This window comes from Camellia sinensis, chromosome 9 (genome assembly GCF_055761805.1).
Source record: "Camellia sinensis isolate YWXY chromosome 9, ASM5576180v1, whole genome shotgun sequence".
NCBI classification, from domain to species: Eukaryota; Viridiplantae; Streptophyta; class Magnoliopsida; order Ericales; family Theaceae; genus Camellia; species Camellia sinensis.
Window position 1 is genome coordinate 171991917 of NC_138969.1, and position 14106 is coordinate 172006022.

A 14106-nucleotide genomic window follows, 5' to 3' on the forward strand; every position below is an offset into this window, starting at 1 on the left:
CAAGCTGGATGGATGCAATTGTTGCATTCCTGAAAGAAGGAAAGCTGGCAGATGACCACAAGGAGGCACACAAGATCAGATTAAAGTCGGCAAGATTCAGTCTAACAACAGAAGGACATCTTTACAGAAGATCTTACACCGGACCCCTTTTAAGGTGTGTACACCCGTCACAAGTTGAAGATTTTTTATATGAAATACATGAAGGAATCTGTGGAAGCCACACCGGGGGCAGATCACTAGACCATCGGGCCATTACCCAGGGGTATTGGTGGCCCTACATGCAGAAAGATGCAGAGGCCTATGTCAAGAAGTGTGAAAAATGCCAAAGGTTTGCACCACTGATACACCAACCAGTAGCAGACCTAAACCCAGTATCTAGTCCTTGGCCATTTGCCTAATGGGGTATGGATCTCGTTGGGCAACTGCCCCAAGCAACTGGACAAAGGAAGTACTTGCTGGTAGCAACAGATTACTTCACCAAATGGATAGAAGCTGAGCCCCTGGCTAAGATCCGAGATGTGGACGTGAAGAACTTCATATGGAGAAATATCATTACCAGATTTGGGATTCCAAGAGCAATAGTTGCCGACAGTGGAACACAATTTGACAACAAGCTAATGAAAAATTTATGTGCAAGATCAAGAATTATTTTTCAACCCCAAGCTTTCCTCAAAGTAATGGACAAGCAGAAGCATTCAACAAAGTTATCCTGGATGGAATAAAGAAGAGGCTGCAAGCAGCAAAAGGAAAATGGGTGGATGAACTGTCAAGTGTACTCTGGGCATATCAGACTACACCGAGGAGATCAACAGGAGAATTTCCCTTTGCCATGGCTTATGACACAGAAGCTATCATTCCACTAGAGGTCGGCATCCCAGGAATCAGAACCCAGGGAGTAGAGAATGGGACTAATGATGTGTTCTTAGCCCGAGATCTGAATCTACTAGAAGAAAGAAGGGAGAGAGTTGCAGTTCAGCTAGCAGCATACTAGCAGCAGCTTGCCAGGGCTTACAATAAAAGGGTTAACCCTAGAGAGTTCCAAGTCGGCGACCTAGTCTTGAGAAAAGTCGTTGGCAACAAGAAGGATCCCAAAGAGGGCAAGCTTGGCCCAAATTGGGAAGGACCCTACAGAATTGCTTCGATATTGGGCAATGGGGCTTATCGGCTTGAAGATAACAAGGGCAAAGAATTGTCAAGACCCTGGAATACTTGTAATATGAAATTTTTCTATCATTAGATTTCCCTTGTTTTTTGCCGACGTAATGAATAAAATTTTAGCAGAATTCTTCTACATTTATGACTGATAAGATACTCGCCGATATTTCTAGAATATATGTATAATGAGAACCCAAGTGGAACTTAGGTTCACATTAGGGGGCAGAGAGCAGAAAGATAATGTTTAACACTTGTTGAAACTTGAGAAAAGTTTACAAGTTGAAATTAAACCGAAATGATGTTTAACACTTGTTGAAACTTGTAAAAAGTTTACAAGTTGATGTTAAACCGAGATAATGTTTAACACTTGTTGAAACTTAAAAAGTTTACAAGTTGAAGTTAAACCGAGATAACGTTTAACATTTGTTGAAACTTGAGAAAAGTTTACAAGTTGAAGTTAAACTAAGGTAAAACACTTGTTGAAATTTTATGAAAAAATTTACAAGCTGAAACCAAGGTTATGCTAAGAAAGGTACTTTGGTACTTGTCGAGGTAAATCATCAGTTTGTATTACCGATGTGCTTCACCCCAAGAAGGTTGCACAACACTAAGGAGCATTTTGAAGACACAAAATTATTCTAAGTATGAAAGTCATACAAGAGCAATAAAGGGAAGACAAACATACAAACATTCAAGAAAAAAGGAAGTTGTATTCATAAGAAAGCACATCGGCCATACGAAGAGTTTACATTGTCTTAAAAACAATGAAATACAAAAGGCGAAAAACAAAGGAAAAAGACACCAAAATTAAGATTCTTCAGGCTCCTTGGCAAGCTGGGTCTGGACCTCGGAAGACTGTTGGGAGGACATCTCGGCTGCTTTCTCGGCCGCAAGCTCAGCATCAATTTCTTGAGGAGTTTGATCAAGGCTCTTGTCGGCAAGAGGCACGCCCAATGATGCCCGCTCAGGGGTAGCTTCCTTGGGCACCTCATCACCCTCCTCATCTTGAGTCAAGTCCAGGACCTGCTCATTCAAAGAAGGGGACTTGATCCCAGCAGTCTCCTTTGGTTTCCTCACCAAGGTCTCTTCCTCAGACTCAAATTCGTCGTTAGATTTACTTGGAGTTGGAGGGAATGGAAGAGGAATGACGTCGGCGTTCCTGAGGGGCGAGTCCTCGGAGACTTCAAGCTTTTTTAGCAGTGTCATCCAACCAAGGGTAAAACCCTTGTTGTATGCTTGCTTTACTTGCTTTTCATAGTCCACTATGACATCGGCCACACCCTCATTGTAGCCTTTCTCATCGGCTGCCTTGAGCTTGGCGTCCTTCGTGGCCAAGACATCCTGAAGTTCTTTTTGGGCTTGGGCCATCTTTTCCTCAGACTCTTTCCTTTGAGCCTCAAGAACCTTGTTAATGGCCTCAGCAGCACCTGCTTTTTCATCGGTATCGTCCTTAGCTTTGATGACAGCCTCGGCCTGGTCTTCCAATTTCTTCATTTTTGATTGTAAGCTTTTGTTGGCCTTTTGCAGACTGGCAACTTCTTTCCTCTTATCGGCCAGTTCTTTCCGGTTCTCAAGGGATTGAATTGAGAAGGAATGAGCATGCTGAATGGCCTAAAAATGAACAAGACAAAAGTTATTAGAAAATTTCTAAGTACAAGAAAGAAAGAAAAATAACCAAATGAAGACACTTACTTGGATAGAGCGCTGGAGCATCAGGGTATAGTTTTCATATTCACTCAGCTCGGCGTTCCGATCAAGATCGCCAGGAAGGAGGAGAGTGGTACTAAGGGCAACGCCGACGTTAATATCTTCAGCACTATCATTGGCCCTAACTGGTTTTTCCTCCAGTGTGATTTTGAGGACCCAGGGGGCATCATGCTTTTGAGACCCCGAGGTCGTTGTAGAAGATGACCTCGGCCTTTTGGATCTGATGGATTTGGATAGATGTGTTTTTAGCAGACCTCTTCTCGGGGACAGAGGCGGTCTTCTCGTTCTCAGCCAATTTGGAAATTGACAAAGTGTCCTCAGTATCAATATGAGTCACCTTTGCCTTTGGCTGAGCCTTTTTTATTCTTTTTTGCTTTGGTGGAGGTTGAGATTGCGCTGGTGGAGCGTCAGTAGTTGATGGGATGCTAGCCAAGAGATCTTTGGCAACTGCTTTCTGGCGGCCCATCCTGACAGGAAAAACAGTTCGTCGTCGACGTTGGCACTGGGATATTGGGATCAGATAAGGAGCCGAGGTTGACGGCTGCTCGGCTAGATCAGAGGTCGATCCTTGATCTTGCTGAGATGTGGAGGTAGTCTGGGGAGTTGAAGCAGAAGGAGGAGACAGACTCTTCTTCTTCTTCTTCTTCTTCTTCTTCTTAGGGACGTCGGGAAGAGCTGACTTATACGTTGGAATGAAATTAAGCAGAAGAGGGGCCTTCCATTTGAGAACTGGCAGATCCAAAATTTTCCTCAAGTCTTTGCTGGGACAGAAAGACTGATGGAAGCCCTTTGGTGGCTGAGAAAGAGCTGCAAGAAAAACAGACGTTAGAAGCAGATAAAGTATTGAAGACTTTGGAAACAAGTAAGTATGAACGTAGGGCTTTTACCATTGCCCTCTACAAAAACTGTTCGAAGAAGAGGATAGAGATGGAGGTCCTTGCCTGGAGCAAACTCCCAGTTCCCCGAGGTAATGAAATAGTCATCCCCAGCTCCCTTGTTGAAGTCTGGGAGGTCGGCTACGATTTTGAACTTCGTGGACCTCGGCTTAAGATAGTAAACGTAGCCTGTATCTCTTTTGAGACCACACATGGTATAGCAAAACTGGATATCGGCTAAGGTAACTCTAACGTTTTCTTGTTTGGCTAAGGCTATGATGCCATTAATAACTCGGTAGGAGTTGATGGCAAGTTGCATTGGGTTCAACTTATAGTAGTGGGTTATCTCGCGGAAAAGGATGTTGAGTGAAAGTCGGAGTCCGCACTCAATAAAAGCTATGACAGGGAAGGGCATGGAGTCAGTTGTGGGCATGATAGAGTCGTCTTCCCCAGCCAACCTCAGATGGACGTCGGCCAGGATGTCAAACTCCTGCCTAAAGTGCTCTAATTTACTCGGGGTGTCTACCCTATGTTTCCACATACCCATGATGTCGGCTTAACGAGAAAAAGATGGATTTCAGAATGAGAAAAAGGGTTATTGGGACCTCGGCAAAAACCTAAAAATTTGTGGGGTAAGAAATTGTGGGGATCGTTCTCAGTTTTTCCTAAAATTTGTAGGTTCTACAAACCTAGATCTATGGAAGCGAATATTGAAGATGAGAAGCGAAGATTGAAGACGAGAATCTGGAAAAACACGGCAAACAGAAACAAGAATATGATTCAGATTCAAGAACAAAGATGGACTATCAAGAACATCGCAAGTACAAAGGGTATGAAATCAAGAATAGTGGCAAAGGTACAAAAAAGTTGTGAACAGTGCATGTATTCAAGACATGGGCAAAGAGCAAGGTTGTGAAATAAATACGCTCAGGTACAAGATTCATAAATCAAAAACTTAGTAAAACAACAATGGCGACCAAATAATGAAGTAAAACTTCTTAGAGAGCAACAAGAAATAAAACAAGAAGGAACAGCGGCTAACTAGGAAAATGGAAGCCGGAATGGGGATTGCCGAAGTCTGATAATGGTTGGGAAGACGAAGGATCGGTGAAAATCTCGCTGGAAGTGGTAAACAGAGCAAGTTGCAGAGCTAAGAAAGCTTGAACAATGGAGGGTTTGAGAAAGCTAAGAGCTAGAGAGAGAAAAAGCTAGAGGATTAAACGAAAAGTGAAAAGATGAAAGAGGGGGAAAAAGTTTTATTAAAACTTGAAACGGCGGCAGAACAAAATTAATAAGCCTAGAACAACGGATTCGTCAGACGGCGCACGCAGGCGTGAGACGGCTTACAGGCATGTCACAAGTGCGATCCAGTAAGAGAAGTACACGTGGCTGAAACGATTGAATTGTGATAGATGACAACTTATACGCGTGAAGAAGATCTTGGAAGCTTTTAACCTTACAGAGACATGTCGGCTTATAATGATGATCTCGGCTGAAGTCGGTGTACTAGTAGGAAATACCAATATAGGTTCCATCACCTCAGGATGCTGAGGTAATAGAACCTAGGGGGCAGTTGTGGGGATATATTTTCTGAATCCCAACACGTGGCGAAGGTGACGCCGACGTGTCAGCCGAGGTGCCACGTGTCCAGGTTATGACGCCGAGGTGATCTCGGCAAGGCCGAGGTTATCTCCGAAGATATCGGAATCCGAGATAAGCGGATAAGGGATAAGAGTCCTCGAGTCCTTGAATGAGGAAGGACTTCAGCCTGGATAAGGGAGTTTTATCTTTATCTATTGAAGAGTCCTGGATGAGCATTTAGCAAGAGTCCATTAAAGCTAGGCTTCTAGTGGGACTAGGATGGAGTTAACTATAAAAGAGAGGCACCCCCTACGGGTCTAAGGTATGCAATTCATGTTCTGAACATGGAGTTTAGCACTATTGATTATCTTTGAGAGATATACTGACTTGATCGTCGGAGTGCTCTCGGGTGGATAAACCATTGCCGGAATCTTCTCTTTCTGTTGCAGGTGAGCCAGGTGTCATCTATTCTGCCAGTACTCTCCAGCTAAATAACCAAGTTGACAGTGTGATCGGAAAATCACTCACAACCAAAGTATCTTTATTTATTTGTTTATTTATTATCATTCTAGTTTTATTACCTTCCTCTGTTTCTGTTTTATTTCCTTGTTCATGGTCTAATCTGCATTTAAAAAAGCAATCTAAATCAACATAGTAACAATGTTTATTGCTTTGGATATTTCAACAAGGCTATCAAATCAAAGATGTTTTGATAACTGAGTTTCAACAATTTGCCCAACTGATCTCCAAAACCAAATATTGTTAATTATTATATATTTATGCCCACCCATTCTCTCATATGTAAAGTTTTTTGAATGTGTTTGATTGTTGTGCAGAATTTTCAAGGACCAAAAAATTTGATTTCTAAAATTCTTATATGCTATAGTGTATATATTTTTTCGGGATATATTACGTATTTTTGTAACAAATCTCATGTAATTTCATTACAGAGTTGCATCGATTTGTGGTTCAAAAATAAAATTAATATTTTATGATAATGTTAGGCATTTTTGTATTGGTGTTACCTAATTTTTTATCGAAATTTTTTTGAATCACAAAATGTGTTACTTGTCATAATAATGCGTAACACTACCATAAAAATATGTAATTTCATTTATGAACTAAAAAATTTCATAGCTCAACCAAAAAATTAATAACATTTCTCACAAAAATATATGACATATATCAAAAAAATACGTAACAAAAATACATGTCATACATACCATATATCATATAAGGGGTGTGTCAAACCTAATTGGTTGCAATGACTTTTCTAAGGGTTTAGTTTCTAGGGAAAGGTCATGGGTTCAACTTTTCTTATGGGGATTTAAATTTACGAGACAAGCACTTAGTACTTTGCAAAAAATAAAGAAATTAACTCTCGTAAATACTAATTTAACAATTAACAACTCACTTTCGCTCATAAAAATTATATATATATATATAAATGGTGCGTCGAACGCCTGCCCATTTCTCATAAGTGTTTATTAAATGAAATTGTAGTGCACGGCGCGTCTGTTAAACATAGAAAAACAAAATGTACTAAAAAAGTGTGTCCACACCCTCTCTCTCTACTCTCTTTATGTTTTCCTTTTAGTGTCTTTTGAAAGTTTCATTATGATGTGTCCAATTAATAGCAGGAGCCTAATAGTTATATGATTTTAAAAAAAATAAAAATAAAAATTGATAAAAAAATGACAAAGTCTCATTGAATGCACACAGTCACATCTCAGGAGACACCATCATACATATTTTTGTCATTACCTCGATATCTCCTTGAGATCATTTTGATGTGTGGCTTGAACCATGTTGAAGTTAAGCTTTGCTAACTTGAGCAAAACTGAGTTTGTGTTGTCATTGTTTTCAAGCTCATAGATGTGACTCTTGACATCATACCACTGTACTCTCCACTGCAATGGAAGCTCCAAAGCATGGCTCAATTGTTTGGTAACTTTGTTCTCTACATTTTTTGAATTGGTGATATTCTTCAGAATCCCAGTAGAGAATGCTTTAGCTTCAATCAGTATGTTTTCACCCTCTAATGCTAGATGTGAGGCTTCAAGAAGCTCAAGCATTGCTTTAGTATCACAGTTTGTGGTTTTGATGAATGTACCCATCTTGCTGGTGAAGCCTCTAAATATATCTGAATTAAAAGATATGCACTTTAGGTATAGGAGAGTAAAAAATTGCTTAGCACATAAAGGTACTTTGTTTTGGCAAAAAATATTGTCGAAAATGTGTTTTTCTATTTGGTTGTGACCTTAAAACTAATGTGATAATAATTGTATTATTGGTGGTGGTAGGGGTAGCAGAAGAGTGGTGGTGGTGGTGGTGGTGGTGGTGGTGACGACAACAATGATGGTAGGTGATAATGGTTAGTTGGGAGAAGGGTAGTTATTGTAGCGGTTGTAAAAGATATTTTTCATTCAAATAAACTTGTTTTCTATCATACTGAAATCTAGAAAATATGAAAAAAAAGAAAAAAAAGAAAAGAAATGTTTTTACCAAAATAAATGAAGCGTTAACATAATGAAGAATGTGGACTTCTATTCAATAATGTTCTAAACTATAAAATTTTCATAGAAAAGTGTCCAAAACAGTACTACATTTATCTTAGTCTAGAGTAATACATCCAAAATTAATGCAGGGCGCCAGCTTAATAGTTTGGACACTTTTCTCAACTTTTTATTTACTATTTTGTGTTATTTTTCTTTTGAAATGAAGTTGTATACCTTGAGAAATATTAAATCCATGCTGCCTAAGGAGCCTAAAGAATAGAGCATTAGCATAGAGACCCTCTTCTGTAATGGAATGGTTGTTCTTTTTTTTTGATCGGCAAAGAAAAATTTCATTTAACAGCATGAAATTAACAGCATGTAATGCAATGGTTGTTCTTAAAAGCTACAATGGTGTCTAGAGCTTCTTTGATTTCCATTTCAAAGAGGTTGGCAAGACCTAGTTTTTCTATGTTGTCTATGAACTCCAACTTAGCTACTAGGTCTACTGCTTCCATGAACATGCACATAACTTCCTCTTTTAGCTTCTCAACTTGCCTTTTATATTCTTCTTCCTGCACATTGACAAATAATAAGCATTTTCATTTTTTTTTTAATAAATAATATAGAAAAGTATACTTGTAGTTTCTTGTGTCAAATTTAATCTAATTGATAACTTCTGTTAAAAAATTGGATAAAAATGAAGAGTAATATAGTTCATTCAAAGTGGAATAGACCGTTTCAAATTGAATGCCAACCATTCAATCACTTTGAGGAGAGTAAATGGATTATTCCGCCCCTTTTGATTTCAGTTTAGTTTTAAATGGACATTTTTATCTATTGGACTAACTGGGCATAAAATGAAAACTTCAGGACATTACAATTGAAACTAAAGAAACAAATTGCCACAATACATAAACTAGAGGGATTAAATGTCACAATTTTTAGAATTAAAATGTTTAAAATACTTGTACATTCTTAAAACTAAAACCGCATTTAATATATATATATATATATATATATATTTAATATAATCCTCACATTGTATTGAGTTGTAAGAGACTGTAGAAGATCATATTTCCAAATGTTTGGCTTGTAATTGGCTGACCTCCTTTGGCATTGTAGAACATGTTGTTGATCTGCTAGCATTCCTTTACTACAATCCATTATGGCCTTTTTTTTTGCTAATTTAAAACAAAGACCAAAGAAAAAACAGAAAATAAAACAATGTTTAAGGTTGCTAAAAAATGGGAAGAAGAGGTGGGAAAGTTGTGGTGATCTATGTGAAATTAAGGAGCCTATTTATAAAGGCAAATGTCATGAACAAACATGGTCTACCACGTTAAAAACGTTGATGTCCTGACAAAACATTGTTTTCAACATTTTGGTATTTGTTTTCGGTTCTATTTTCGTTTTTGTATTTGGTGTTTTGAGAAATAGATTTTTTTATTTTTTATTTTTTATTTTTTATTCAATTTTTTGAGAAATTGATTTATTTATTTTTTATTTTTTTATTATTTTTTATTCAATTTTTTTGTTTCACTTTTTTGATTTTGTCAATAGATTTATTTATTTTTTATTTTTTATTTTTTTAATGTCTGGATGGCTTTCACCCCCTTTTTTTTATCTTGGGAAATACCCTTGGTATGATATATTTATTTTCGATCTTTATAAAAAAAAATTGTACTTTCCAATAAAAATTTAAAATTTAAGAATAAAAAAACAATACCAAAACACAACCAATAAGTTTATAAACCAACCACAGAAAAGTACATAAAACAAATATAGAGTGACTCGCTCTAGTTTTTTTTTTTTTTAAGTTAATTTATTTATTTTTAACTTTTATTTTTGTCTACCAATAATGTTAATTGCACAAATTAAAAACACAAATGTATTGTGTAATTAAAATCAATATTAAGTGTGTGGATTATATTTAAAATAAATCTCAACTTCAAAATGTATATTTTGTGTTTTAAATTATGTTTCCTTTATCTGAGAGAAATTGATATAACTTGGAACTAGACTCATGAATTCAGATTCTCATTATTACATGAATATTTAATAATTGTAAAAAGATCAGATCAATTTGTATAATGACTTTTTTAAATATTTATTTTAATATATAAAATAAAAATTATTGGTGGTACTGACACATTTATATCTTATATTTTTTTTTTTCAAAATATTACTGTAGTTGATGTACCAAGATCATAGGTTTCATGAAGCAAACCCTTATTATTTGAATAATAAATATTATATGTACATTTTTTTTTTATAATTATTCTTATAATATGACGTTTTTTTTCAATTATGCATGCATTACGTAATCAGCGCGTTACTTAAAACAAGTTTGTCCTAGGTTTACAATTCCGATGGTATGTATGAGCCAAGAGACCACGTGAGGAATGAGTCTTGATTTGACATTCAAGTTGACTTGGTATTACTTTGATAAATCTTACAGTAATTATTTAGATCACCACAAAATATCACCTTTATAATCTCTACACACTTGTGATTAGTCCAAGTAAAAAAAAGAAAGAAAGAAAGAAAAAATTACAAATACATCATTGGTCCACATCACTGTGAGAATCGTAGAGGTCTCCCTAAAAAGGGTCCCATACATTTTCCTAAATCTTAATATCTAAATTATCCCATCTCATATACTTAATTGAAAAAATTATCTATGAAAAAAAATTAATTGATGCAACATGAATTATAATATCATCAAATTATTTTTATCTATATGTCATACATATTTTTAATAATAAATTATCTATTTGTTATAATATATTTGTGATTTGATCATATAATTAATTATACCTGATTAATTTAGGGTTCGTTTGGCAAGGAGAGTTTGGGGCTTTTTTGGCTATTTTAGACACAAAAGACAAAATAGGCTATTTTAGCCACAAAAACAAAACATCACATCCAATCCATAATCATTACACTCTTCTCTCACAAAAAAAGTCAAAAAAGCCAAAAAGCCAAAAAGTCCTTCCCAAACCAAACTTTTTAGCCCAGGCTAAAATAGCCAAAAAAGTCAAAAAGCTAAAAAGCCAACCCACTTCTCAAACAGAGGCTTAATTTTTATATGTATATTTTTCTCAACTTATCATATAAGATGAATAATTTAAATTACTTAGATAAGTACAAATTAGTCTAGCAATATATCAATTTTACATGTTCAACTTTAACAAATTCAAAGTAATGAGAAACGCGATGACACAAAAAAACAAATTTAGGTACACAATTTATGGAGGGCCCTTTGCTTTAAAAAATTTATGAAGGACCACCAAGTGACAAACCATGAAGTCTAAATTCTTGATCCTAAATTTTTATTTAAAAAATGTTCTTATTATCTAGAATAGGAAAAATATTTCATTATCAAAAGTCTTAATCATATATACTAAAATCATATTTCTCATAAAAAAAAATCCATAATAAATCTAACTAGGGCCATAGAATAAAATAAACTCTTCTTGATTCAAGGCCCCTAGGCCCCAATTGTAAGTTTAAAAAAAAAAAAAAAAAAGTCTAAAGGTTTAGAAAATATTCCCCTCAAGGACCAAAAGAAAATAAAAATAAAAAATTCCTTGACTAAAGTCTCCAACAATAAATGTTATAAATGAATTCCGAAAATTTGTTTATTAAAATAGAAAAAAAAAAATCACATAACAAATAAAATATAAAACAGCTAATCAGTTCGTTGTGGGTTGCAGTGTCAGAAAAATAATTTTACGTATCCAAATTAATACAGAAAACTACATGGTCATGAAGGTGGCTGTTGGTTTTTGCAAGTGTTCTAGTTATATCTTTTGGTGGGCGAAATTGATAGTTATATTTTATGTGGGTGAAATTTGAGAGGGTAATTTTTGTGAAAATTGGGCCGAGTTGGGAGATGGTCATTATGGCCCACAATACGAAGGGCTGAGTAAAAGGGCCGTAAAGTTACTCCAGCCCAAGAGAGGTACAAAATTACTCCAGCCCGAGAGAAATGTAATGTTACTCCGGTCCGGAAGCGACTTGGAGTTAGGCCGGTCTCAGAGTTAGCCCGGTCATAGCATAATGTAGACGTAGCAAGCCTCACTCTTAACTTAGCTCGGTCTCCGCAGGGAAACCGAGGTACAAACTACGGAGTAAAAGACCGGGCTAGTTGAGTCTCGGCCATGTGGTTGCTAGCATAGCATGGTCATTTTACTTCGGTCATGATAGCCCAGTCATAGAAGAACCATCTCACTTGGTTTAAGCAGTGAGGGAGGTGTTGAAGGATGAGGATTATCCTTCAGGAGGTTAAATCCTAGGAGGACTCTGCATGGAGGAGTAGAAGTCCTACTAGGATTGTGCCACACGAAACCTATAAAAGCTCACAAACATCACCTTTGGAGAGGTAACACACAACTTTGCCTTCTGAATACATGGAGCTTTTGTCTATTTGTCAAGCTTACTGACTTAGGCATCGGAGAGGTTTTCGGCACACACCCGCTGTAGACACCCCATTTTTGACCGACCTTGAGACTCAGACGTCACCGATTGAGCGCTCGGTGATGTTGCATATTGTGCTCGTTCAGAAGTTTCAGAGTCTCGGCTGTGAGCCTTGCCTCCGGACTTCCGGACTTTTTTTTTGTGTTTTGCCTCGGTTTGCGAACCAGGCTCCGTTTTCTCTGTTTTCTCTTTCCGAAGGGAGGGAGAGGTCTCGTAGATATCTCTCAGCGGCCGTCGGCTACGTTTCGTGGTCGTAGGCCGTTTTGCCCGTTTGGAGTCCGGTTTCCGATTTTTTGGAGCCGTTAGCCGTGTGCCTCGGTTCGGGACCGCTTAACCACCTCCATTTGCTTCGATTTTTGGCATACTTCTTATTTGCTCCCTTTTGAGGGACACTGAGGTCTGAGAGACCCACTTCGTGGTCGAATCTCACTTTCGGTGCTTAATAGGCAGTTTTCGGGGCCTCGAACTGCGCGTTTTGGCCCCCGAGCATTCGTTTTGCATCGGTTTTCGTTCATTTTTGGCAGGTACCTCTGTTTCATCACCAGGAAAGCCGTAGAAGTGTGGGAGGCCAGCAATTGTTTCAGCAACCAGTTATATTCCTCCGGCGCCCTCCGACGCCCGTTTTTCTCACTTCCGAGCCAATGTTGAACAACCTTGGGCCATTTTCTTGAACTTTTAACCACATATTTGTGTTGTACACACATGGGAGGACACTAAAAGTTGGTGGCCGGCCAGTAATTCCACCTGACCCTTTTGAACCCTTCCTAAAAATGGCTTGTTCTCTCTCCTGTTTTACAGTTGACAATTTTGAACCACAGGGTTGTGTTGAGGGCACCTAGGAGGACACCTATCTGTGGTGGCCGGCCACTAAATCTTTTTGACCTTTTTGACCCTTGGCCGGCCGGCCATGGGAGGTGGCCGGCCGGCCGCCTGCAGCTCCAAAAACTGGCTGGCCTCTCTCCTCACAGTGTGTACTTTACAGCTGTATAGCTGCTTTCCCCCAAAAATATCTGTATCCGGGGGACAGCTTTTGGGGGAAAACATGGTCCTTTTTCCCCCCACCTTTTCCTCTCCATCTCTCCCTCTCCTTGGTCCATATAACCAGCCTCCAACATTGGTCTTAGAGGTTGGAAGAAATTGCCTTCAAGCTTGCATATCCATATCTCCCTCCATCTCTCTCTTTCAAGTAAGAACAACCAAGTTCTACCACCTTTTCTTCATCACCACCTAGCATCACCACCACTACTCCATTTCCAGCAGCTTGGGGAGCTTTCCAGCAGCTAGGAAGCATCACTTCTCAAGCCAAGAAGCAACCAAAGACTTGTCTTCAAGGGTAAGCATCAATCCCCTCTTTTTGAGCTTAATCTTGCAACATCTCCTAGCCATACATGCTTGTTGTTTTGAGCTCCGACCAAAACTGAAAAGGTCATTTTTTTGAGCTCATTTTCTTGTTTCATTAAGGGCTCAACCCTGTTTGAGCCCCCCATATTGCACTTTCTTCAATATCCTTCTTGAATGCCATTTTCTTGCATGATATTTTTAGCTTGTGTGTGATCTGTTTTGGAGCATGATGTAAACTGTAAATAGGCTTATTTTGAGCCCTACTTCAACATTGAAGAAGGGCTCATCACTTTTTGGGACCTCCATGTACCACTTGTCATTATACCTCTCTTTGGTCCCCATTTTTGGCATGATTTATTAGCCTATTGTGCTTCTATTTTTGGGCATTTTTCAGAACTGAAAACAGTATTATTTTGGCCTCCTCTTCATGTTTCATTGAGAGTATTTCACTGTTTGAGACATCCTTTATA

At 37.8% G+C, this 14106-nt stretch overlaps 1 protein-coding gene across 1 annotated transcript; it reads right to left on the reverse strand.

The window, feature by feature from the left end:
• Positions 1-1845: 1845 nt before the first annotated feature.
• On the reverse strand, positions 1846-3505 carry LOC114259127 (uncharacterized). The gene is made up of 2 exons (XM_028199123.2): positions 2848-3505; positions 1846-2766 (listed from the first exon to the last, which is right to left on the reverse strand). The coding sequence occupies exons 1-2, from the start codon at positions 2866-2868 to the stop codon at positions 1963-1965; spliced, it is 825 nt and encodes a 274-aa protein (XP_028054924.2). The 5' UTR covers positions 2869-3505; the 3' UTR covers positions 1846-1962.
• Positions 3506-14106: the final 10601 nt, after the last annotated feature.

Bases quoted from the DNA above. Each gene is read 5' to 3' on its own strand.
- LOC114259127 (XM_028199123.2), bottom strand. From the start codon at position 2,868: ATGCTCCAGCGCTCTATCCAA. The intron at 2,767-2,847 runs GTAAGTGTCTTC...GTTCATTTTTAG, and splicing joins TGCTCCAGCGCTCTATCCAA to GCCATTCAGCATGCTCATTC.